Source organism: Orbicella franksi, chromosome 6 (assembly GCF_964199315.1).
Source record: "Orbicella franksi chromosome 6, jaOrbFran1.1, whole genome shotgun sequence".
Taxonomy (NCBI): Eukaryota; Metazoa; Cnidaria; class Anthozoa; order Scleractinia; family Merulinidae; genus Orbicella; species Orbicella franksi.
In genome coordinates, this window is record NC_138150.1 from 21540041 (window position 1) to 21565960 (window position 25920).

The 25920-nt window shown below is 39.9% G+C and overlaps 3 protein-coding genes and 2 pseudogenes across 7 annotated transcripts; 2 read left to right on the forward strand and 3 right to left on the reverse strand.

Annotated features, from left to right (window-relative positions):
* Window positions 1-869: 869 nt before the first annotated feature.
* On the reverse strand, window positions 870-2783 carry LOC145490811 (uncharacterized; annotated as a pseudogene).
* Window positions 2784-3229: 446 nt separating this feature from the next.
* On the forward strand, window positions 3230-6766 carry LOC145490808 (uncharacterized; annotated as a pseudogene). The gene is made up of 2 exons (XR_014049732.1): window positions 3230-3313; window positions 3442-6766. The product of XR_014049732.1 is annotated as an uncharacterized LOC145490808 (transcript).
* Window positions 6767-6872: 106 nt separating this feature from the next.
* Window positions 6873-11402, reverse strand: LOC145490816 (oxidoreductase-like domain-containing protein 1). The gene is made up of 3 exons (XM_081469914.1): window positions 11206-11402; window positions 9825-9879; window positions 6873-9005 (listed from the first exon to the last, which is right to left on the reverse strand). Exons 1-3 carry the CDS (start codon window positions 11260-11262, stop codon window positions 8755-8757), a joined length of 363 nt encoding a protein of 120 aa, XP_081326040.1. The 5' UTR covers window positions 11263-11402; the 3' UTR covers window positions 6873-8754.
* A 41-nt stretch (window positions 11403-11443) lies between these two features.
* On the forward strand, window positions 11444-19405 carry LOC145490815 (coiled-coil domain-containing protein 137-like). 3 transcript variants are annotated; one of them, XM_081469911.1, is made up of 8 exons: window positions 11444-11628; window positions 12575-12711; window positions 14313-14442; window positions 15265-15344; window positions 15942-16021; window positions 16510-17353; window positions 18287-18833; window positions 19316-19405. In XM_081469911.1, the coding sequence occupies exons 1-6, from the start codon at window positions 11546-11548 to the stop codon at window positions 16738-16740; spliced, it is 741 nt and encodes a 246-aa protein (XP_081326037.1). In that variant the 5' UTR covers window positions 11444-11545; the 3' UTR covers window positions 16741-17353; window positions 18287-18833; window positions 19316-19405. The 3 variants fall into 3 exon arrangements, with proteins under 3 accessions (XP_081326037.1, XP_081326038.1, XP_081326036.1); XM_081469912.1 differs by having other exon boundaries at window positions 16510-16597; window positions 16658-18833; XM_081469910.1 differs by having other exon boundaries at window positions 16510-18833.
* On the reverse strand, window positions 18847-25561 carry LOC145490813 (ADP-ribosylhydrolase ARH1-like). 2 transcript variants are annotated; one of them, XM_081469909.1, is made up of 4 exons: window positions 25319-25561; window positions 24892-25207; window positions 23016-23244; window positions 18847-19783 (listed from the first exon to the last, which is right to left on the reverse strand). In XM_081469909.1, the coding sequence occupies exons 2-4, from the start codon at window positions 25165-25167 to the stop codon at window positions 19227-19229; spliced, it is 1062 nt and encodes a 353-aa protein (XP_081326035.1). In that variant the 5' UTR covers window positions 25168-25207; window positions 25319-25561; the 3' UTR covers window positions 18847-19226. The 2 variants fall into 2 exon arrangements, with proteins under 2 accessions (XP_081326035.1, XP_081326034.1); XM_081469908.1 differs by having other exon boundaries at window positions 24892-25561.
* Window positions 25562-25920: the final 359 nt, after the last annotated feature.

Here is a 25920-nt window from a genome sequence, read left to right on the forward strand (position 1 = left end):
CAAAACGTAGCTATGTGAAATGAGCAGAGAGATTTTTCACTGCTTGAAACATGAACGAGATATTTGCATTCAAACCATAATACCCAGCAAAAATACGGCCTTCATGTTAACCCCCGCCTTAAGTTGTTTTGTCACACTCCTAGAGGACTCGGGATTTATTACAGCAAAACAATCCAACGGGAAGACAGAGAATACGCCGTTACTTGGGTCCAACAGAGTAGAGTTTAATCCAACAACGCACTCAGAACATAACCAACACGGGATCACGCTGGTATCCGGCGTCCCACCACCGGGGGCGTAACCCAAGAACAATTTACAAAACACCTGTATTTATGCTAGTCTCCAAACAGATGATCTAATGTTTCTTTTAGAAGTTGTAAACCCCTATTGGCTGCCAATGAGCTCATTGTTGTTCTAGGCTATTCCATCATAGGCAGTCAGTTATTCTGCTCGTAAATATTAAGGGACCGGTCATTATTTATCGCCTGGGGGGAGGGGTGGGACGGAGTATTTTGGGCTGAACACGGCAAAATTTAGCCGATCCCCCCTTTAAATGTTATATCACCGAAGTGATCCCCCTCAACACTGTTGATAGCTGTCGTGATCCTCCCTCCATGTCTTCGCACCCATATTCAACTTTTGAGGTGTATATTCAGTGTTTTTTAACATTCAGGTAGAATTTCAATCTATGATGTACTTACAGTATAATGAGGCCCTTATCCCGCAGTCTCAAAAGTGTCTCTTGATCCGTGTCTTTTTCTAGTCTGGATCCCATTATCTGTTGTCTGCTGACATGCAGCAATATAACAATCTCAAATGGTTGAACAGTTCAAAGTTACTTTTTTAATAGAGCGCAAATTTAATAAGAGTCCACCAAGTACCTATGAGCATGTCATATTCAGCAGTAATTCGGCCATCTGGAAGGGCAAAAATGAGTGAAATGAGACGACTACTCTGTTGATCTGTAGTGTTAGATCAGCCTTTGTTTTTTTTTCCCACTTTTTCTTGTTTTGTTGTTTTGTTTTTGCTTTTTTGGGTTTTCATTCAGTGTGTGCTTGTACCGTGACTTCAGCTATTTGCTCATCTGGTACAAAAGTTAGATCTGGTATACGAACAGTTGACTGTTCATCGAGGGCAGCAATGACAAGATCTTGTTCGGTATTCTCGTCGTCATCTGACTCGTCGTCAGACTCCGCCTCTGATTCTTCACTCTCTTCTTCACTGCTGGACAACTCATTTCCATTGCCTGTACTTTTTTGTCTAAAGTAATGACAGCGAATTGCCTTTATCTTGTCCAGCTTTAGACCAACAGTGGTCAGGCCATGTTCTTTAAGGTAATGGTCAAGCTGTCTCACCTTCAGCTTCTCAACTTTTCCATTCTCAATGAGTGTGCCCCACCTGTAATCCTTGTTATTAGCTCCTCTTCTAATCTTCTTTTCTCGTTAGCCTCCCTTGTTCTAATATCCTTCCTGATGTTTATATCATTTAGATGACCAAGGTATTCAATGACATGCTTTTCCTCGACATTATAGGTAGCACAGAAAGCAGCGACGGTGTTTGGATTGTCCGCAGAGATAGCGTTTTGTTCATACAAGTCCTTCAGACATTTCCTCGGTTGATAATCGTCTGGAGTACGATCTGTTGTTGGCGTTTCGTACACATCCATAAAATGTCCTGGATTTTCTTTGTGTGGCACAGGCTGGGGGATTTTCTCTGTCACTGGTCCCACCCATCTGTTGTTGGTACACCAGGAACAGAGTGTGGAGCTTGCATCTCTTTGGCTATTACAGGCATCCCGACAAAATTCAAAAAAGAGCTCTCCTCGGACATAGTGGTCCTCAATAAAGCTCTCTATCTTTCTAAAATAGGCCGCACCAGGTATTTCGGCCTTACTGTTTTCTGAAGCATTTCGGTACGCATTAAGCTCAGAAGCATTAAAAAAGAACAACTCTTCGGAAGACTCACTCAGCCTACTACAGATGTAATTCTTCAGGACAGGGGCGTCGTCTATCCTTTCGGCGACCTGCTTGCAAACATGCCAAGCGTTTTTTTCCAAGTGCTCTTTTTCGTACTTTTCGTAGGAATGGAGAGACATGGCCTTGATTTCGTCTTCAGAGAGATCTTCGAATGGACGGTACTTCTCCCATTCCAGCGTTGCACCGTCAACAAGAGCGTCTGAAATGGCCGAGTTTGTTCGTTCGGCCTCGCCTTGCCCGCTGTCACCTCTCGAGCGGTGGCATCGTACTCGGGAATCCGAGTTGTGAATTCGAGCCAGCTCAGCATCGCGAAAGCGATGGAGAAGGATACAGCAGTGGGAGAAGAGCAAAGGAGAAGAGATTACAGCAGAGGGCATATATGCTTCTAGAAAAACTTACCTCAAGAGAGGTAACTGAAGAGGTCTTTGATTCGCTCGAAAACAACAAGAATTTTACAAGCGTCACAGCAATTAATGCAGAGTTCACCGGGAAATTAGTTAGGCGTCTCCATCTGGACCCACTTTTATGGCTCCTGGAAAAAGACGTTTTTGACAAAGACTTAGCCCATAATATGGAGGTGGTAGTGACCAGTCTTAAGGAAAGTGGTAAAGGGTTAAGCTCGGGCGAAGATTCTATGATTCTATTCTAATGACCGGTCCCTAACTACTTACAACTTCAGGTAGTTCTCACTACAAGGTGTTACACTATAATACAGGTAGACAGGTGGTTACCATGGTTATTGGACTTTCACTTAACTGCTAACTGTTGCAGTCGATTAAGTCGATTAACGATGCGCTCATGCTTTCGCTAGCAGAGAGCCTTCGGGAGGACTCTCGTACAAACGTACTCTTCAGAAATTTACAACATAATCGATTTTTTTAACACTTCGGAAGTTAGGGAATCAGACAAAGAGAACTTACTAGATGTCACCCGAGCAATTACATTTCTAGTAAAAGCATTCTTTCTGATTCAGTTCGAAGTGGGATATGCATGAATTGTTCGTCATTGGTGTCCTAATCCCTAGTAGCAGCATTGATGAGCGATGACACATTTAATCCCCTTTTCTGAAACTTTTAGGGCCAGAAATCCTCTCTTTCCCCCTACTTCCCACTGAGAAGATGGACCTCGACCCCTAAATTTACCAAACCGACAGTGAGAGCTGGGCACGAGATTTGTGACCTTCATTTGTATCGCCCCCGGTATAGCCTGGTATCGCCCTGCGGTTCGCCCTGCTGGAGTAGAGGGGTGATAGAATACTCAATGTGTTTCATCCCAGAGCGCTGGAATTGGCTTTGCGGATGTCCACTGCACGAGACATTATGTACATCGACATACAGGTACCAATCTGAGTAATCTTGCAGCTGCAGTTGCTAAGTTCAACAGATTGGGTTCGGCCAATTTATCCTTCATGGGGTTTTTCCTCTAACCAGAACGTTTAAAAATCTCACTTGATTTGTTTTAACAGACTAAGCAGTCACAGAGAGTCACAAGATGAACTTGAACAATGTCAGACAAAGAGTACTCCTTGGAAGAACTGAATTATTTCCGTGTCTGCTACATCACGAACAAGATCATTCGGGATGGACTTCAGTCAGTGTTTAGACAAGAATGGGACAGAGTATACAGTAGGAGATTTGGTAAATGGAAAGACACTTACAAAAATAGACAGGACTTTTTTAGCATGGAATCGCGAAGAAGCCGGAAGAAAAACAAGATGCTTCTAAATATCATTCGATATTCGATATTCGAGTGGGACTGTACATGTCTTTTCTTTGCGCTTCTCTATTCCGATTCGTTTGGACCTGTGTTGAGTCCTACAGTTGCCAGTAATATCAACGATTTGCGAGTTTTTCGCAATGGCTTTTGTACCCACCTTTCTCAACCCAGTGTTCTGGATGCTGACTTTCAAGCTAATTTGCAACTGGTTTCAAACGCGTTTACGGCTCTGAATCTTGACACCAAAGAGCTGCAAAACATAAGGAATCAGGGAAGCTTTCCAACCGCAGAACTACAAAAGCTTCAAGAACAAATTCTCGTCTTGGAAGAGGAAATTCAGGGGAAAGCTCAATCCTTCATGTTCCTTCCTGTTAAGCCATCCCACGCAGTCACGGAACGCAAAGCGGAAGTTGAAGACATCATATCATGCAAATGTTCATTGACCTGCAAAACAAGAATGACGAAGGTTCCATTGTGACAGTTTTTGTCTCTGGCAACCCAGGATGTGGCAAAAGTCAGATTGCTCGGCAAGTTGGGGAAAAGTTTGCAGCTGATAACCAGGACGGTAGTACATTTGTAATGACCTTGAATGCTGAAAGTGAACAGTCAATGTTGGTTTCACACATGAAGTTCGCTCGTGCTCTTGGCGTCACAGAATACTCGATCACCAGCATCACAGGGGGAGACTCGAAATTGACGGAAAGAGGCCAAATTTTGCATCTGAAAACCCTTGTTTCTGCCAAAGTTAAGGAGTATTCTACCTGGTTGCTTATATTTGACAATGTTGATGAGGTTGAGAGCTTGAGAGGCTTTTGGTCACAGGAAGAGGAGTGGGGAGATTGCGGACAAGTACTTGTCACCACACAAGACAGTATTTATATACCATTAAGTGACCCCTTTTGCGAAGAAGTGTTCCTAAGTCAGGGGATGCAAACGAACGATGCTCTGCATCTTCTAAGAGATATCTGCGAGTTTTCATGCGAAGATGAGGAAGATGAACTTTCAGTTTTAGAAGCCTTAGATTACCAGCCTTTGGCCATTGCTTCTGCTGCACTCTATGTTCGCTATCTGCAGGATGCTGGTGGAACAAGCACTGTACCTGGCAGTGCCACTTGGAAGAACTACCTCAAGAAACTGGAAATGGGGAAGCGGAATTTGACAGAAAAGGTCTACGAAAGGACGAGCAAGAGCTATCCGTCATCAATGACTTCAGCTGTGTCCCTGGCATCACAGAAGCTGGTCCAGAATCGAGTATTTAAACATGTGGTTCGATTTCTAGCTTTGTGTGCTCCAGCACCCATTGGCCTTGACATGATTGTCAGTTTTGTAACCAAGCAGGACCCAGACCTCGATGAGGACATGACCACTGCTGAAATTTCCAGGTGCTCTCTGCTAATGCAGCTTCTCTCAGAAGATAGTTCAAAACCTCTAATAAAGGTGCACCAGGTCGTACATGATGTCTTCAAGAGCCACTCTCTTGACAAGTGTAGTGACGAAGAGGTCTCAGTGCTCACTCAGTCTTACATTGACACATTATCTACCTTTGCTGAACACAATCTGCTCCAGTTTGATTTAAAGTTTCATCTCTCTTCGAAAATGATGGCTCCCCATTTGAAAGTGTTCAGCAGCCATTTGGAGGCATCAAACTACAACCTGATAACTAGTGATGAGAGAAATCTACACAAAAAGGCATTTCTTAACTTCGGGGACATATGCAGTGCACATGGCTATCTTCCTGCAGCCAAAACATACTTTGAGAAAGCTCTTCAGATTGCCAACTGCGAAGAGGAAGGCAACAACCAAGACAACATGATTGTCACTGCTACAATCCTGAACAATTTAGGGGTTGTCTATTGGAAACTAGGGCAATTTGAAACGGCTAAAGATCACCACCAGCAAGCCCTGGATCTACTTGAAGGCCTAAATCCAAGTAATTCTACTCCAGAGATTGCAGATTCTTTGAACAAACTGGGAAATGCTTGTTTTAGTCTGAGCCAGTTTGAAACAGCAACGGACTTGTACAGCAAATCTCTAACAATGAAACAAGAGCTTCATGGTAATGAAGATACCACTGCTGCTGCCCCACGTAATAACCTTGGATCTGTTCACAGTGTATTAGGTGACCCCCACACCGCAAAGGACTTTTACCAAAGAACATTAGACTTGGCAGAAAAGACATATGGCTCGGTCCATCCTCGTGTTGCTGATTGCTTTTGCAATCTTGGAATCGTGCACAGTGAATTACGTTCAACTGATGAGGCGATTGAGTACCACAACAAAGCACTTGAAATGAGAAAGGAACTATACTTTCCAGAGCATTTCTTGATTTCCGAGTCCTACAGCAATGTTGGTCTGATGTACAAAGCCCAAGGCCAACTTGTGAAAGCCATGGATTGTTACAAATCTGCACTGCAAATTAGGGAGAAAACATTGGATGAACAACATCCTGCAATGGCAGAATTGCTGAGTAATCTTGGTCAGTTGTATATGGATCTTGGTGAAATACAGAAATCCAAAGACTGTCACTTTCGTGCACGAAACATCAGGGACGAAATTTTGCCAGGTGACCATTGTGAATTAGGCGACACTATGTTTAACCTGGGAATGGTATTTGAACAATGCAGTGAGCTTGATTACGCAGCTGACTACTTTCAACAAGCTCTGGAGATCTACTCCAAGTCTTTCCCCATGAGCCACCAGTTGTGCCAATCAGCACATGAAGGTTTCAAACGAGTTTCACAGCAACAAGCAGACCTAAACCATCAAAGTGGCAGCCTTCAATCTCCGTCTGCATTGGTCATGGCCGTCAGGAGGTCGCAAATTCTGAATTATCCATTTTCTGGGGCACACTGGGAGAGATCAGGAAAGAATGCCGCTAATTTCACTATGCCGTTGGACAAATGTATTGTGCTTTTGGTAGTGAGCCTGATAGGTCAGTATGTAAGAGACTATGTTCATGACCCCGAAGAGGAGGTTTTGAAGTTTTTCTGGCTGTGTATACCCTACATTGTTGCTACCCGTGTAATGATGAGGGCAATAGAAGTAGATTATACATAGGGAATGATTTCAGATTACTTCGTGAATTCAAATGGCTGGGTTTCCTATATTTGTTGGGATATTGTTTTCAGTCTTATCTGTAGCTTTGCTCTTATTGAAATGCAAAGGAAAAGCAGCACAAAATCAGAGACTGGGGTTTTATTAAGTGACCAAATTAAAAAACAAAAACATTGTGTACGTAAATATTCTCAGTAGATTTCTTCCATTTCAACTGAATTTGACACTTAAAATGGTTAACATGATATGACTTTTTTATGCCTAGCATCATTTGCTCCTTAGTTGACAATTTATTTTTTACATGGAAAACTGGATGTTCTTTGAAACACTAGAACTGTAAGAAGTAATCATACTGCGGTGTTTGAATTTATAACTGTTACGTTATTCTCATGTAATGAAAAAAAAAATGCTAAAAACTCTTAGTACAAAATGTTTTTTCTCCCCTTGACAATCATGTACAATTCTCCTTGGTGCTCAAGGAGTATTATTTTCTTGTGCAAGCAAAGGTACTTACTAGTTATAATGTTAGCATGGTTTTCACCAAATACATAATAACAGGATTAAACCCAGTTCTGTTGTGTAATGATTTTGAAACGGGCACATTTATTTTGGTGGCACGTGGCATTCAAATTCCAATACAGTTAACAGTGCCAGTTGAAGTAATCTTTTCAGTTTGCAAGTAAAATCATTATATGGCTGTGTCTTACAAGAACTAGGAACTACTAAAGTCACAAATTTGATTGGCTGAAATTGACATTGACTGCAGTTTACATTTTCTCATCTAGACCGCCATCTAGACCAGTTACATTTTGTGGTGAAAAAGTTGCAACCTAAAATACAAAAATGTTGACTATTTTGTTCTAAAACTATTAGTGAAAGTGCCAAAAAGCCTTGTGAGAAAAAAAAAAAAGTACAGAGGAAGAGCAAACTTTGGCATGTATAAGTTCAGCTTATCGCCATGCAAAAGCAAAATGTCAGCTACTCTGTACTCATGACCTTGGTCAAGATTTTCCCATACAGACCGAAGCTCGGTTAACAAGAGCTAACTGTAAAAGTGAGACAAAATATGTACAGAATATGTCCTACTAACCTTACATGCAGGCCACAACTTTTTTTGATAATTGCCAATTCACACATGACTGTGTTTATACCAAAAACTGCACAGTAACAGAAACTACAGTAAACTGTGGTTTATTGAGCCAAGGGGCAACATCCAGACAATGTGTGGAATTCTTGTTACAATGCCTAAGGTGGCTCCCTATAGTTGCACAATCGCATGCGCACTGAGGACAAAAGCCTGAGTCATCTGTGTACACTTGGCAGCACGCTCACATCATTGTTTTTCAATATTTTATGACGTCAACATGGCCGCAAAAAGCAATGATGTACTGTGAAACTTTTGGAAGATTTCACCGAAGGAAATTCACTAAAATCACAAATACAGCCACATGAATGGTAAAAAATGTATTTGTTTGGGCATAACCATTTATAACTGAACACTAAAAGCCAAGATTTTAACAGGGATGGTAGTAAACACTACTTCATCATTGCATATTACATTTAATAAGTTTGAGAGGACTGGGTGTAAAAAGCGAAATGCAAAACCAGCTTTCAAAACATGACACTAGTGTGTGCAATGCGATGAATGATTACCCTGAGGAGCCACCTTAACGTAATCTGAGAATTGTCAGTTTATGCTGATACTGTACATCATCCAGTTAGATACAGCATGACTGTCAGACTGCCACCCTCTGGTAGTTGGCAAATTGGTAATTTGTGATCTAAAATATTCAACTGAACACAACAAGATACAGCTGTAAATAATAAGCAATCTGACAGTACCAATTTATCCATAAAATCTAAATCCAAATAAATATTACGACCACAATATGATTTGTGACATTTAGCTCTCATTCAATTAATTTAGATACAGAATTGCATGTGTATATTCCCAAGAGTCCAAACCATTTGTTTTTCTTTCGCTCACTATGATAAACAGAGTTTAAGGTTATTTAAGGTTCATTTCCATTTTGAGGAATGTCTTTAAATTCTCATCTGGGATGTCTTCCAAGGCGGCTCTTGCAGCTGAGTCATCGTCATACATTTTCATTAGCTCTTCTGCATGTTGAATCATCACGCAATTCTGGCATCCACTCATGCAGCACAACTCCAGAGGAGGGGGAGGGGGTATGGGTGAGTTCTTCTCTGGACTGTTGGTGCTGTCACTTTTTTCTAATGATGGAACAGCATGTTGCGACCCTGTAAAAGAATACCAGAGCGCTTTCAGACCCAAGAGTGATCAACAGCTCACTTCTTCTTGGAACATACACTCACTTCCAAACAGACAGGTGATGAGAATAAAAAAACTGATCAAACAGTGGATATGGTCTTGCTGTACCTCGACTTCACACTGGAAACTCTCAAACTCATTTAATTTGTCAAGTTTAAACAAAGATGACTGGATTGGATATACCATCTCACCTTATTTTCCATTCACTAAATAACACTCATGAGAGTATTTCACAAAATTTCCAAACACTTTGAATTCTGTCAAAAATACTTGTGTACCAGTAGGGCAAAATATTTCCAGTTCTTCTCTCACTGTTTCTTTGAAAATGGCAGAAAAAGTAGAACCTCCACATCACTTGTAAATTAGCAGTCATGAACCTCACCACAATGACTGGAATTTTCAGCCCTGGCAGTCCTTTATTGATCCATAAGTTTTTTCTCTTAAGTTGCCTTTTGCTTTTGTTTTGAAAATAAGTCATCATGCAAAACTATTTGTATAAAAATAAGTTCGAGTTCCATGAAAATGAAAATATGAGTAGTTTCACATGAAGACTTGCTTTGACACCTTTAGAGGCAAATGGTGACTTGGAAACAGCCACCTGTAGACTTGTCTGGAGTGACTGTAACTGTATTATGTCAAAAGAACTCCATTAGCAAAGAGGGATGAGGAATTTAAATCCATCAATAAACACCAACAGAAATGCATAGACATGAGAAATGAGGATTTAGAAGTGAACATAACTGAACAGGTATTATTTTCTAAGCCAATATTGAATGACTTTCACTTACTTTCTCCACTTATTCTTCTGCTTGAAGAAGAAATGCTACAGATACCCTGCCAATGCTGGTAAAATAGATAGGACAAAACCATAAGGGCTAAATCCATACATATAAGTTATGATCTAAATATCAGTGTACTCATCAGCCAGTTTGTCCACCTGAAGTCTTTCTTTCCCTGCTTGCAGAATCAATAGCTATGTCATGACAATCTTTCTTCCAATTGTTATGAAAAAAGATACTTCAGCATTTGATTATAGTCTTACTTTAAGTGATCTGTGTTACAAATGTCCTCCACACCCAAGTGGCTCTGGAGGTAAGGGATGCCACACCCTTTAGAATTTGAGGTGTAAGGAAAACTAGAGACCCAATTCTGCTAGTAACCTCAAACATTTCATGTGAGATGAAAGAGATAAAAACTCCTGGAAATTATGTCCACAAAAGAAGATCAAATCAATGTACCTGGCTTGCCTGTATTTTTGCAAAGAAATGTCTCAAGTGACATATTGGATATGACCCCTCAATATGAGTCACATTATAAAAATGCAGGCATTATAATATGACAAGAAGACAATACGTGATAAGTAATACATCTAATTATTTATGTAACCATGAAAACAGGTTGTAGCAGTCCTAATACCTTGAACGACTTGTTCCCAGTCTGATTACATTGTCCAGGAATAACATCAAACCACAGGGGACAATATATTCAGCCAATACACTCAATAAAAACTCAGTCTAAACTGTTGGACCTCCTTTCTTTATTTTCCTATTTATTTCACTTAAGTAGTATTTATAGGAAATGTAGGAGATTTTGGCCAATTATAAAAGTGTTACAGGATCCTATAATACATATATAGGAAAATTATGAAATACAGTTGAAGCTCTCCTAACAACTACTCTCGTAAGCGACCAGCTCCAGTTATGACCACCTTTGTGAAACCCCGTTTGAACTGTGATTTTAACTTCGTAATGAAAAGCTTTCGTAAGCCACCGCTCAAGTAAATGACTGCGACCACTTTTAATTTGGGATTACCCAGCTGGCCTTTTCCTTTGTTTTTAAGCTCTTGTAAGCGACCATTCAGAGTCTTACACATACAAATCAACACTTTGATGAAACTGCACACTGCGTTAATGATTCATTGACAAAGATCTTGCACAGTGCAGTATTGTACAGGTATTTGAAAAAGTTCAAAGTCATTTCCTTATGATTTTTTAATGAGTTTCTGAAGCTCTTGTCACTTACGAGAGCTCAGTCTTGTAAGCGAACAGCTCTAGTTAGGACCACTTTTTCGAATTTCCGAGGTGGTCACTTACGAGAGCTTCGACTGTATAGGACGGCTGGGATGTATGCAAATAAAGTATTTGGTAGTGACCGGCCTATTTCACTCACATTTGTGAACGTCAAGAACTTGTTTCCTTGCAACGTGCGACGAACAATTCGGAACATCCACAATAAAAATTCCGGAATTTTCTCCAAAGGTACTCAGATCAAGTAAGACAACAATTCTTTCCAGGAAAAACGTTCATCTTTTTCTGTTCTGCGTTGTCGCGATTTCCGCCATCTTGAACAGTCGTTACCAAGCCTAAACGGACGGCAAAAACTTACATTTCAAGTAAGAGTACACGACATAGTAACTCTTTCCGCTGACTCCAAATCTCTATTGTTCAACTCTCACGTGCATAAAAGTTTTGGAAGGTTTTGGAAGTTTTGTTGACATTGTCTTCACATAATGGGCCGCATGAGTAGATATAAGAAAATAAAATCGTGTGATCCATTTTACAAAGGACCGAGGAAAGACAACGCCTCAATCAGGTGAGTATTTCGATTTTGATAATCTATTTTTATGTAATTTTAAAAAAGCTCACTTATACATGATGACTATGTACGTTTAGTTTAAAACTGCTTTGGGTGAAACGGTGCTAAGCTTAAGCTAAGCTTATCTATATTCTTACGTTTTCTTCAAAGGCAAATCTCGCCGTTTTGTCTCACCCTTGAGCAGCGAAAGGAAATCAAACAACTGTCAATACAGAATATGATGAAAGAACTGAAAGGGACTGGGTATATTTAGCACTACTTGCAGTACACGTGACTCATAGACCACCTTAAAAATTTATACCTGTCAATTTTTTGTGAATCACAGGCAAGAGATATTTATCCTTTGAGGACTGAGAGTGCCTGGATTTTCTAGGTAGCCCAACCAGATTCAAAGCCATCCAAAGAAAATTTATTAAGATCTGAAGAATTTTCTGACAATGTTTCAAACTTCCCACTCCTGATCCCAAAATGCGCTTCACTAACATAACAGTAAATTCATAATTGATTGGTGCCAAAATCACAATACACGTCACTAGTCGTGACTAATCAGAAATCCATCAATCTCTAGCTTTAACTACCTGCAACACTGTTTACCTCTGTTATTAATTCTCTCAGCTTTTATAGTGTGAAAATTAACGCTAGTTTGGTAAATTGAGGAAGATTTGTATCTTTAAAAGTTGCTTGATGACTGAAGGCTAGCTGTCCAAACATTTTTAGTTAGTATTAATAGTACAATCAGGTTCAGGGTGTGTGAGACAGAGAATCTTTACTTGCTGAGTTTCTGCCCCTCGCGACTTCATAAGATCTACCTCTTGCTTCGCTGGAGGGCAGTAATTAAGCAAAGTGATGACTAAGGAAAGGTCGACTTGTGGCAAGTCTATACCACATGTAGCTTAGGTAAGTATTCTTGAACTAAAATGTGTTATACCAAAATTATTTTTAGCAATAAACCTGTGCTGAAGAACGATAAGCTTGATGAACAAGAGATGCCTAGAGCAGCAAAAGATCTCTTTAGAAGACAGCTGGTCATGAAAAATAAAAGCACCATGAAGAAAACTGATAAAAAGAAAAAGAAGCAAGGTACAAATTAAACTGTATTTTAATGTGGATATGGTTGAACCTCTCAAAGGTGGATGTCCAGGGATGTGGCTTAGAGAACACTCTACTTAGGTGTAAGCAGTGGCTTATTAACAAGTCTAGCTAGCTTTTCTGTCCTCGACAACTTCAAAGTTATTGCAAGTCATTGTTTTTGTGTGAAATCTCAGCGAGATTTAAATTATGTTTCAGCTGGTGAAATTAGTTGGCAGCTGGCCCTTAGTTAAATCTTTGGATGCTCTTGGTACTGAAAATTAACTAAATTAATTTTAGTTAGAATTTCATGTATAAATATATTATAGTACCCTCAACAAAGGAAAGCAACTAGCTACCTGCAAAACCAATGGCTTTACCTCAGCCTGTGTCTTTTCTGATGTTTTTGGACAAGCCACTTTACTCTCAAAAAAATTATGTGCCTATCTCCACTCAGGGATAAAATATGGTCACTGGAAAATTGTAAGGTGATAAAAATGCTCATAGGTAAGGGAGGGGGTGGGGTGGGGGGGGCACAGTCTGTCACCTGTGATGGACTAATAACCTGTCCAGTTTGAGTAGCAAACTGGAATTTATCACCATGCCACCTTAGTCTCCTCCAAATGGTCAGTTCCGTGTAGGTTAGTTGTAGAGCAATTGATACCATGGTAATGAACTTCCGGTCCTGTACCGAGACATTTTGCCACGTGACTTTGGTCTTCAAAGACCGTGTGATAGTTATGTTTTTCCTGCCGGCTGAGCTTGCAAAAGAGGCAGGAAACGAAGTCCTCTCACACTGAATGGGGGACCTGGGTACGAGTCAGGGTGTCAGTTTCATGTCCGGACGTGTAATTCATTTTTTCTTTTCTTGCTGGACAGTGCAACAGTTTTCCCACCCTCCCACCCCTTAGCGAGTGCTTGCCTAAAGTTTATAGAAGTGTATCAAGGTTTGGGTAGTTTTTTCCTGCTGTTGACTCTGATTCTGTTATCGTTGTGATGTTGATAGAATTGTCAATAAAGTGCTGTTGCATTGTCAGGTGGCAGACAAATGGCATTCAGTGTGTGAGAAGGTATTTTTCCTCATTTGAGGAAGACACTGCAATGGCTCTGGAAGCTTGTAGTAGGTGGATATTTTGATTTTGGTCAGGCAACCTTATTATAGTATGAATTCAACAGATTAATTTTATGGAAATCTGAAAGGATAGAGGAGGTTCCCCTTACCCCTAAACTCAATATGTTCTTTTGCCATCATCATCCTTTGGAATTATCCCATTCTTTGATCTGCTCCCCCAACTAAACAAAGGCCTAGAACAGCCTGAAGCCACCAAGCTTTGAAAGCCAACCTGCGATATATACTATGAACAGCAGTCGAGAAAGAAACTAATCTGATCTTGCACATCTGTTGAAAAAGGAACAGCGTCATCTTGCACAACTTTTTGTACCTTGTAACTTTTGCAATTTTCTTTTGTTAATACATACTAAAGATACATGTATTGATTACACGGCTACATGAATTATTTTTTTAGCCCAGAGAAAATAAAAACTTAAGAAAAATGAATCATAAAATATTACAACATTTCTGATCATTTTCTGTAAACATTCACTCTGATTAGGAATGACAAAGTTTCAACGAATTCCAGGAGAAAGCAAGAAGCAGTATTTTGATAGGATTGACCATGAAGCCACTGTGGAGGTTGCAGAATCTTTGAAAACATCAAGGAAGATGAGAGATGGAAGAAGAAAGTAAGCTAAATTTCCCTGTCGTATGATAGCTTGACTTCTTCTCTTGTTATATTCCTTTAATTTCTTGTTGCAGGGCTTCCTTTTCAAACAATGTCTTGTGCAAAGTCTGTGTTCACTCCAAGATCCTTATCATTGAAATAAAACTACCAAAACATTTGACATGTCTGAAATGGTAATTTTCTGAGATCTTTGGTTTGAATTTATGGGTTATATTAGTATGCATGGTATCATCAGAAAATTCTGTACTCCAATGGTTGTTTTTCCCATTTTCCCAGTGTCCCATCATTGGAAAATATTTGATGTTATAACAGATCTGCAAACTAAACACTGCAAAATTTCTTTTGGTTGGCTTGCTGATGTTGAAAAACACCAGTTTTAAATTCAGCAGCCAGCCCAATTGGTTCTTTCAGCTAATGATAAGCATCCCCAGGTACACAAATACACCAAATCATGGAGGCAATGTGTTTGAGGGGTTCAAGGCACTCAGTCTGGTCTTTTAATCCAGGGAAGTGGATTCAAGCCCCTCCCCTTGAATTTGTCCTTGGTAGTCCAGGGCTCAACTCCTCAGTTATGCTTTGTAAATAACCAAGAAGAACTGGCCTACCTAAGTTGAGTTCTTGAAATATGTTATGTTTAATTGTAATATTTGATTCAGAATTAGTCGTCATTGCCCCAAAGTGAGAGTGGTCAATAATACTAAGATATTTATTTTTGTTTGTAATCCTTTGAAACGATCTTTTAAGAATTCTCATGACATAGGGGCATGGTATGGTTTAAATGTGTACTGTGTTCATTGGATTTTATATTGTTTTTTTTTCTTAGACATCTGAATGAAAGGAAGCAGAAGATGAAAGAAAAGAGAAGGTCATCTGAAGAAAATACCTGCTTTGGTCTTACGAAAGGTGTCTACAATCTAGTCATGACTAACAGCTATTAGTAGAATTCTTCTAGTATACTAATGCAAACGGTGCAATCTAATTGGCTGAGCTACTGTACACCATCAGCCTTTAGAGTGCAATGGCCTGAGGTCGTCTACAAAATAGCGTTGTTTCCTCGCCTTTCCGAAGCTTCGGAGGAATATTTAGAAACAAGTGGGCAATCAAATCGTGGAAATCGATTTTTAATGGGAATTTCAATCAGGGTTCTGTTATAGCAACTCAATGAGGTAATAGTTGATTTGGCTTTCGGCCTTCGCTGGGTCTGCTATCTAATGGCCCCCATACCCGGGAAGATGCTTTACATTGTGTCGGTAAAGAGCGGAAAAAAGGTCCGAGTGCATGCTTGATGGAAGGGAGGTAAAACAATTCCACTTGCAGCTTGTGACAATCTTATTCTCAGAGGCTGCTATTCTTTTGGTCACCGCTCACCAAAAATGCATGTGCTCTGGGGATGAGCTTGACGTAGTGATGCCTGGTGACCAGGCAGTGGAAAGAAGTTAGCAATGCAGTCTGACAAAGTGCGGAATATTAGGCGCCATTTTTACCCTTTGTGTTTTTCAGATAGTGTTCGGTTTGGAGATGTTGTAATGCAGCCGCCTTCTCTTACAGCAAAACCCAGAAAAGCAGCTCAAACAAAGAAGGTATCGAGAACCATTGATCAAGAAAAACGGTTTTTTCGAAAGTAGTGATTCATTTACATAAGTTGTGAAACTGCTCCATGATCTTAAATTTTCCGACGCATTCTATGCAGGCAAACATTCTGTTGTTGATATACAAACGATACTAGTTAATGGCACAAAAGTTGTCAGAAAACCCTTGGAAAACCTTTGAAAGCTCTCTTTCAGTTCTCTTTGGCTCATCACACGACCCATCTTTCCACTGCCGAGAAGCATTGCCTAGCAATGCAAATAATGACTTAAGGGACTGCTCATTTTTTCTGAGATAAAGGGGGCGGGGTGCTGGTCGGATTTAGGGGGGACGTGCCAAGAAACAGGCTTCAAACGAGGGGGTGTCTGAAAAAATATAGCGCGTACGGGGGGCGGGGGTCATTCAAAATAATTACTATGCGACTATGATAGTGCTAGAGGATTGCCTAGTTTCTTTTATGTGTTTCCTTTCCTTGTGGTAGGGATCGAAGACGCTGTTACTCCACTCGTTAGTCTCGCAAGAAAAAGACCCGAACTGTGACACAAATGCGCAAACTAAGACTTCAGTAGGTGCTGGGCTGCCGAAAGCCAAGAAACGCAAGCATATGTCAGCTCTTGAACAGGATAAAGCTGACAAGGAGAGAGAACGCGCCATAATGGCGTACAGACTGATGCGAAAACAACGTCTGCAAGAAAAGAACGGTGTCGTGTGAAGCAAAAAGAGTTGCGTGGATGTCGTGCGTGGATTGCATCCGCAGCAGCAAGTCCCGATGAAAAGTTTGTTGCGAAAGTTTTCGTATAACGCGAAAAAGTTGTAGCTCGCGATAAAGATCTCCAAGGAATTGACAGTTATTACCAACTCTTTGGAAGCACACAAGTTATCTGTCACCTGGCTGTCTTTCAATTGTGAGGAAATTACTGCCTATGGCTTGCACAGGTTACAGGTTGCTTGTCCTGCCGGCTTTTCCTCCTTCTGCGATTTTTTTTTTTTTTTTCACCCAAGAAAGGAGGGACCGGTCGTCGCCCCTAGATCCGCCACTGTCTTTTTTTGTAACTTAAACCGAACTGTTTTAGTGACACAATTTGCAAGTGTAAGATCGAACGTACACGTTACAACAAGGAATAACTGAAAATGGATGGGATTTACATGTAGAAAGAAAGTTTAATAAATAATTTAGTGCACGTTGGTGGGAAACAATGACACTTTTTCCATACAGTGGCTACCTCTCAGCTTTGAAATTGCGATAATTCAGAAAACAGTACGAAGTGGTATCTACGGCAAAAGAGAAGGAACAATTAAGAAGCAACAATTTACTTGAGGAACCAGTGAGTGAATCCCGAGATCGATGTAAATTATTGAAAGATACAGTTGTCTCGATACTAAAATAAACTCGATTCAATTGCCATCAACAGAGTTGCGCATTCAGCTGCGTAGACCATTCTCGTCCCCAGTGCATTAGCCTTCTCAATTAAAAATTTTTATATCTTCTTTGCTTGTGATCCCACAAACAGAAGATGTCGTTGATAAACCGTTTCCACTCAAGTGGTTTATTTGTGTTTTGCCTCAAGATAGCATCCATTGAACTGGAAAGATCTCTTTAAGAATGAGGCTGAGCATTTCTCTTACAAAGTGCGTTGCTATAGAAGGGTTTTAGTCATGGAATTCCGCGTATGTCTGCATACTAAAGCAATGCCTTCCTCCTGTGGGATGTTCGTGTAAAGGCTAGTAACATCCATTGAGACAAGAAAGGCGTCTCTAGGAACCCTAGTGCTTTCGATAAACTTAATGAAATGATGCCTTTTCGGGTTTGGCCTCAGTCTGGGCCAAAACGATGCTGGAGCAATGAGTCCACCAATTTGATTTTAGGGCCCTTGTCCTCCCTGGACGAAATAAGAGAATGGCAGGGCTTGTGGCCACTTGAGCTCAGGGGTAAATAGGTAGTTTATTACATTTATGATTAAGCCGTATCGCATTTATGGTTGTTCAGCTTATTACATTTATGGTCAAATTTTATTACATTTATGGTTGGTGAATTTATTACATTTGTGGTTAAAAGTTGTTACATTTATGGTCAGTGTTACATTTATGGTCAATTCTTATTACATTTATGGTTGGTATTACATTTATGGTTTTTATTACATTTATAGGTGATAAAACTAGGGTTAACAAGGGTTCTTGCAGGGGTAATCTCCTTGACATATAGGTTCGAGTCCGTGCATTGCCATTAATTTTCTCTTTCGCTTTTTTTTTGTTTGCAGAGAAATCGAGAAAAATTACGCGAATCAAGGTGGAAAGGTATTGTATTTGATTTGATTTACAAACGACGAGTTTTATAGGACATTTCACAAGGTCGAACATTCTGCCTCTGCCGAGTTATTCTCACTCGTTCCTGTCAGCTTCGTTCCCAGGGAGCTCTTCTTCCGCGCCCACTGAAGCGAGAGAGAGGGGCGGGGAAGAAAAGAGACCTGACGCGCGAACTGCCTTACTCGTCCCAGACATCTCCGAAAGCTATGTTTTAGCCAACGAAATGGCACAAAAATACGGACTGTTTCACAGTCCGCTTTCCTTGTCTTGTCCTCTTCTTTTTGACCGCCATCATTCGTTGTTTCATGACTTTGAATCGCTGAAAAAGCTATGTGCACATGTGGCCAGTGCTGTATAGTCGAGACAGTATCCACAATAATAAGCTTGAATATAATGCTAGTTTCAGTCTTCCAACTTTGTCTTTGGCTAATTTCAAACTCCACAGAACGTAAGCAGTGAAAAACACTTTGATACAAGAAAAATGAAAATCTCGATCAACTGGTAAGATGGCTTCATAGGATTATAGGCTCAGTCTTATAATTTCATCTTAGTAAGAAAGTAAAACTTTATTTAGCTAGGGTGGCCCATTCAGCATCACAGCTGGTGTCCAGAGGGGCCCTGGTAATAAATATTAAACTCATGAAAATCTTGTACACTATTCCATTGTATAATGATATAATCAACGTATCTCTAAGGTGTAACATTTGTGTAAACAAAAATTGACAGTGCTGTAGTTGTAGCGTTCACAGATGTCAAATTTATCAACTGCCACAATCATCACCTTCATCATTAAAGTGTGTCTGATAATAACCTGTTGTGGGTGTAATAAGTAGTGTCATGCAGAATTGTTATGACCATCGTCATTGCGGTTTGCCACAAAGCTTTGGCGGTGATCTAAGCGAGCTCTTGAGCCTTGGCAAACAGTTTAGCAGCTGCTATTTCGATCCTTTCTCTGTACTCCAAATTGTTGTAATTACCCACAGGAACCTCATCCATGCCATACATGGCTCCCCACCAAGCTGCTGCTATCACTCCTGTGCTGTCACTGTCACCGCCATGAAACATGGCTCGGCTACAAAGCTCTTCCCAGGATGCCCCTGCACCTAGGAGGGCGTCGTAAGCGATCATTGGTGCATCATGACCACTGGCCCCACCCCACCCGTTCAAACTCAGTGATTTGTAGAACATGTCGCGTTCCTTAATAGGGAAAGGTTCAGGAAATACTGGGTCACTGGTACCTTGAAGAATTCCACGGAAAGAGAGATAGCTCGTCCAGGCCTCAGTGAAGTAAGGCCAATGCTGTTCATTCTCCTCGACATCACGATCAACCTCTTTGATGTAATCCATGGCTTTGGGGAGGGTGGACAAGAGTGCTGCACCCCACTCCCTCACGGGTTTTCCTTGGACAGCAAATGATGTGAATAGGGCAGACGCCAAGGAACCGAGGTAGCCTGGTACAAACAAAGCAACAACATGTTGAGCTGTCTTGTATAACCTGAGATGTCTTATCAGATACAATCTAATTTTTTACATCCTAGCTCGTATCCAATTCAAATGAAACCTCTTTGCAAAAGTAACCACGAAACTGATCATGAATGCCTGCATGATTTGTGGATTTACAAGATAACTTATCTCAAGATAACATATTGACAACAGATCCTTACTGATGTCAATGGGTGAGAATGATAAACCCTGAGAATAACGATGGCATTTTTAAAGTCTGTGTTGGCCTTAAGTGTCCTAGTTTTTCTAGAGCATTAAGCTACTAAGAGTATTTCTACTCCCTCATAGATGGGATGCTAGCCCATCACAGGATTTTCCAGTACCCATTTATACACCTGGGTGGAGAGAAGCACTGTGAGAGTATAGTGTCTTGCCCAAGAACACAACATAATTACCCCACACCCAGACTGATCAATCCTGGGTCCAGCACACTAGCTGTTACGCCACTACACCTCTCAATATTCAAAATTTAATATGACTTTTGACAGGTTTGTTTACTTGTAATTGTATTGACAAACAGTTTACGTTCTTAGATAACACCTTAGTAAGTGACTAATCTAAAGACAGATATCTTTCTGCCCTTAGTTTGGCTAGCTACACACAAACAAATTAGCAAAGACCCTTTAATTGAGTTGTTACATTAGGCCATCATTTATAGTGCATAGTACAGCATCACTTGGGTGATCACACTGCTCTCTCGCCAGCCCTTTCTTCCACCGTGGGAAAATGACCTAAATAAAGCAAGTACAATGCTCTTTCCCATAAACCTAATGACCCACATAATTGTTACAAAAAATAAAACTTAAGCCACTAAGAAGTACTTTTAGCTTGGAGGATAGTTTCAAGATTTAAGATTTAATTCTCTCTATTCTAAGGACTGCAAAGGGGAAAAATGAAGGTCCAAAAAAAAAAAAAACTGATACACTTATTAACCACCCATATCAGCAACATTGGCATGCTTCTTATGGAATCTTTAGTCATTTGCCGTTGTTTCTATTAGAAGTGAGACTCCCCTCACTTATGAAGAGGTAATTTGGAATAATCGAAAAATTTTAGTTAACGGTAAACCTGTATTCTACAAAAGTTGGCTTGACAAAAATATAATATAAATCCAGGATCTCCTTCGAGGAGGATGGTAAATTCCTGTCCTTTAAAAACTTTTGTAATGAGTTTAAGCTCAAAAGGCCCTTCACCCTCTATTTTGGTCTTATTGATTCTATGTCAACTTCTTGGAGGTTAGCATCTGAAAATCCTCCTTCATGATGCTCAGAAAATGAAGAAAAAGAAGAAACCATTTCCACCAAATATGTGTACAACTTGCTGTTGAAGAAATTCTTCATAACACCTTCTGCTGAAACTAAATTCTTAAAACAGGGTCTCACTCCCGAAACAGTCCAAAAAGTGTATGAATAACCTTTCCAGATCACATATGACATTAAAATAACAATGTTTCAATATAAGATTATACACAACATTCTCACAACTAAAATGTCTCTTTTTAGAGCCAAAACGTCTGACACACCATGTATGTCCTCAATGCTTAGCTGATACACACTCCCTAGATCATATGTTCTTACGCTGCTCTTCCATTATAGCCTTTTGGAAAACTCTTCAAAACTGGTGAAAAAATATAACGAAAAAGCAGCTAACATTATCAAATAGTATGATTTTATAGGGTGTTTTCACCACAATGGAACACAGATACTCTTTGAACTATGTGCTTCTAATTGCAAAATTTTCTATATAATGCAGCTGCCTACAAAACGAAAAGCTCTCTTTCGACAGTTTTCTCATACTTCTAAAAGAAAATTAAATATATGGAAAGAAATAGCATTTAAAAACAAGTCTATGACTGCTTTCCAAAAATCCTTTCAGCATATCATTTAACATGCATTGATGAGGTGGTTTCTTTGTTTTGTTACCAGTAACTAAGCAAATGATGTAAATAGTGTCTATGTTTTTTTTTTTGGTCAGTAATATAATGCTTACCACATTGTACATACGTAGGAAGTGCAGCATTAGTAGAGCTGCCTTTTTGTTCGAAACTTTAAAACAAACAAAAAAACTGGACATTTACAAACTATATTGTTTTAGCTATGTAAACTAAAGGATGTAACTAACTATCATATTGTTCTGTAAGTAAGTATTGTACTGTAAAATTATTTTTCTCTTTTTATGTTTTTAGTTTTTCCTATGTATATTGCGTTTATAAATTAATCTAAAATTAAAAAAATCAATAAAAAATTAAAAAAAACAAAAACAAAACAAACAAAAAACAAAACATTGGCATGCTTGGATATCTCATATTAGTATCACCCAACTAGTGGACTAATGCAAATCCTGCATTTTGATTGGCTACGCTACTAGGGGACTATTAGTAATAGTCATCGAGTAACGAAATTGGCACCATTGAGCGTGACGCTTTCTTTCATTTTATTCCCAAATAAATATTTCTTCAACTTGCATTTGCTAACTTTATTATTACCTTTTCTGTCCAACTAGTTGGGTGATACTAAAACAATTAGACCCTTCGCCCTCAAGGGCCACGGGTCAATAGCCCATTCAGCTTCGCCTCATGGGCTATTGACCCGTAGCCCTTGTGGGCTATGGGTCTAATTGTTAATTATGCCCTAAAATTTCCCATCCAACAATCATCAATGTCACTCCTTACAGTGCTGTGGAGGTGATCAGCTTTAAGGAAGTGATACTATCATTGTTTTCTTGCATAGTTGATATGAATTCTTGCTAGCTCAAGTAGAAACATTATTTAAGCATTTCTTTTTTATTGATTCCCACTGGGATAATGTATCCCTTGATAAGCCGCTCCTTGTGAAAATCACATCATTTGAAGATGAACAGTTTAAACAAAGGCTATTTTACTTTAAGTGACTATATTTTTGTTGTTAACCTTTGGCTTGAAACCATTAGGATTTTTTGACTGCTTATCTCTATTTCACTGTTTTTTTGTAAATAAATGCAATTGCTAGCAGTTCCCTCCACAGACGGATGGATTATTTGTGTCTTTACTCACAACAGAAATAGTCTCTGTTTGGCTGAGCAACGTGAGAGAGCACAAAGAAAGCAGTACTTCCTAAATCATGTAATCCATTATCATGCTAACAATTTGACTGTGAGCAAATGAAATGAATAAAGTAAAGCACTTGTGAGTAATGGTCATACCAGTTGGATGATTGTGTGTCATTCGGCCACTTTCTACACTGACAGCAATCAGATCTTCAAGCTTCTCCGGTGAGTGGTACAAAAGACCAATACACATGGAACGCATGGCTGCACCACACCCAACCCCTCCGGGATTAAATGGCACCACAAATCCTTGGGGTCGTTCCGGTCTCAGATGCGCACAACTTGATGATGTTGTGATCCCTGGTGCTCGTCCTGCCATGTCGGACTACAATTAAAGTATTTTTAAAAAAATTAAACAATCATTAAGAAACATTTTTTCAAATTAATTATTATTCTTGATCAAGACACATATGGGAGTTAAAGGCTGAGGAAAAATTCCAGACAAGAAAGAGTGTTCAAATCAATAAAGTATGAACACAAAATCCCTCTAATAAAAAAGTAAAGTAAAGTCTGTGCAGGGTTGGACATTAGCAGTTGCCTGCTCACCCAGGCAAGTGTCTAAAGTGTCGGGTGAGTGCGAATCATGGACCACTCACCCATTTGGCAAGTACGATTTTGCTGAGAAAATCTCAGAACATAAACTTACCATTTCTATTTTATAAAACTTTATATTCCGAACTGTCTAATAAATAGGCACTGAAAGGCAACATTGGGCCTCGAAAATAGACAAATATGGCTTTCTCTTAGTGCTAATTACGTAATGCATGTACTTGTACAAAGCGGTACTGTTGGTCACTATCAAGCCATTGGTGATCAGGTAAACATGGCACCCAAGGAGCGCTCCTGAGAAGAACAGACATGTTTACTCGCAAACTACAGGGATCTCATGAAGATTCATCAATAAAAGAAGTGCCTCCATTGTGTTTTCTTGGGGTTTAAGGTCTTTAAATAGAATTTTCCATTAAAGTAATAATCTTCAGTCTGCCACGTGTTCGATAATGTTGCAAGTGAATTGTTTTCCCGTACTTTCCCAGCATTCTGATTAATGCGTGTTCTCTCTATAAGTTTAAAAATGGAGTAAGCTGATCATGGCCAATATGTGGAAATATATTTCTAAAGTTGACGATGAGAAAAAAGAACGAAAAAGCCCTGAAAGCTGCCCCTGATATGAGGGAATACAAGAAGACAAAGGACCAGGAAGTTTTCTATAAATAGCAAGTTGGCCAGACGTGGTTTAAGTATGATGAGGAGAAAGGTATGATTAGCAAGTGGTGTGTTGAGAACAAACAAACTTTGGTCACATAGAATGTTGTCGGAGTCGATTTGATGGTAAAAATAGTAAAAATAAAGGATTAGTAAAATGGTTGGAGAGATGAGTGGGGAGGGGGGGTAAACTTTTGGGCAAGCGAAAACTGGTCCTGGCGAGTGCATTTTAAGGGTCACTCGCCCAAATGGCGAGTGTTCTCAGAATTAAGTGTCCAACCCTGCTGTGTGGGGTCAAGTGGTCCTAACAACCAGAGCTTATCTCAGTTTCCATAGCATTAAGAGAATAGGAGTATTTCTACTTCTCCTCCCTCCTGGATGGGATGCCTTTCCATTGCAGGGGTGCCTCCAACATTAAATTCGCTTGAACTCATTTATAGACCTGGGTGGAGAATGGCACTGTTAAAGTATACCGGTAGCATCTTGCCCAAAAACACCATTCAGTGACCCTGTCTGGCGCTCACATCTGGACCACTAGGTCCAGAGTGCAGCATGCTAACCATATGGTCACCATGCGTCAACAAGCAAACGGCTGTTAGTGTACCAAAAGTTAAATGATGTAATGTAAAATGTAAATGTAAATCTCATTTATAGTTGTCATGCACTTAGCTATACAAGCACTAAGCTTGGCTAGTTTTCAGGCATGCCACTGAAACAAAGAAAACAAACATTTCAAATAAACGTAACATAGTTAACATAGCCGTCTTACCATACTTTCCTTGTATTTTGAAGCAAGCTCAAGAAACAGCTCTTGACGTGTTATCCATGACGACACAAGAGCCTCTGCAGTGGCAAGGTCCAAGACAGTATCATCACTCACAACCCAGCCTTTAATATCAATGTTTTCAAGTCCGCCAAGGCTCTGTAGCTCTCGGTGAATATCCTCTCCAGAGTGACAGAATTCCCACTCGCCATTCTTGTAGCCCAATGCATCCCCCACTGCACTGAGGACCATGGATGCTTTGAACTGATCAAGTGTAGACATTTTGAATAGTGGCTGTTAATGATTGATGAGTCTTTTTAAGCTGAGGAAAAGGAAGCAAAATAATTATTTATTACTTTTCTCCTCTGGTGTGCAACTATTTATTAAGTTAGGTGCAGTACTATCCAGTTCAGCCTATGCAGCAGATATTTACCAATATTAGTAGTAGTGAGTCACTCACTCCTGCAATGTCAAAGTGGAAAATGCACTTTTCAACTGGAAACTGAGAATGTTTTGTCGCTCTGAGAACTGTTCCCAGCCTTGGCCAATAAGGGAGCGTGAAATCACATTCATTCGTAAACGAGAAACAGTTCTCAGTATCCACCAATGAGAACGGGTGAATTTTTCATCGAAAACAAAATGTCTGGTAAGCATCTGTCATGAATCACCGATAAGTAATTACTCTCAAACGTTTGTTTGTCATCATCCATTAACCACACATGAATGAGTTTACACAATGGTCTTTTATCAATAGTAGCCGAGTTGAATTTTTGCGAATATCGACTCTCTACAAGAATGGTGTTTACGTGGTGTTTACCAATATTAGACAGCAGTGAGACTGAGTGGGGCGCCCGCCCGCCCGACAGAGTGCAATGTCAAAGTGGAAAATGCACTTTTCAACTGGAAACGGAGACGTGATTTCGTAACATGACACCTCGAAAGCAATAGTCGTGTTTCGTCCTTTCGTGGCTTTGAGAAAAAATTAATTATTGCTTTCTATGCGTAAGATTTCAGCAGAATATTTATTTGCTTTGT

Bases quoted from the DNA above. Each gene is read 5' to 3' on its own strand.
- LOC145490816 (XM_081469914.1), bottom strand. From the start codon at position 11,262: ATGTTCCGAATTGTTCGTCGCACGTTGCAAGGAAACAAGTTCTTGACG. The intron at 9,880-11,205 runs GTGAGTGAAATA...CTATTTTACCAG, and splicing joins AGTTCTTGACGTTCACAAAT to CATTGGCAGGGTATCTGTAG. The intron at 9,006-9,824 runs GTAAGTGAAAGT...ATTCTTTTACAG, and splicing joins CAGAAGAATAAGTGGAGAAA to GGTCGCAACATGCTGTTCCA.
- LOC145490815 (XM_081469910.1), top strand. From the start codon at position 11,546: ATGGGCCGCATGAGTAGATATAAGAAAATAAAATCGTGTGATCCATTT. The intron at 12,712-14,312 runs GTACAAATTAAA...CACTCTGATTAG, and splicing joins TAAAAAGAAAAAGAAGCAAG to GAATGACAAAGTTTCAACGA. The intron at 15,345-15,941 runs GTGTCTACAATC...TGTGTTTTTCAG, and splicing joins CTGCTTTGGTCTTACGAAAG to ATAGTGTTCGGTTTGGAGAT.
- LOC145490813 (XM_081469909.1), bottom strand. From the start codon at position 25,167: ATGTCTACACTTGATCAGTTCAAAGCATCCATGGTCCTCAGTGCAGTG. The intron at 23,245-24,891 runs GTAAGACGGCTA...CTTTAATTGTAG, and splicing joins CAAAATACAAGGAAAGTATG to TCCGACATGGCAGGACGAGC. The intron at 19,784-23,015 runs GTATGACCATTA...TGTTTGTACCAG, and splicing joins GACACACAATCATCCAACTG to GCTACCTCGGTTCCTTGGCG.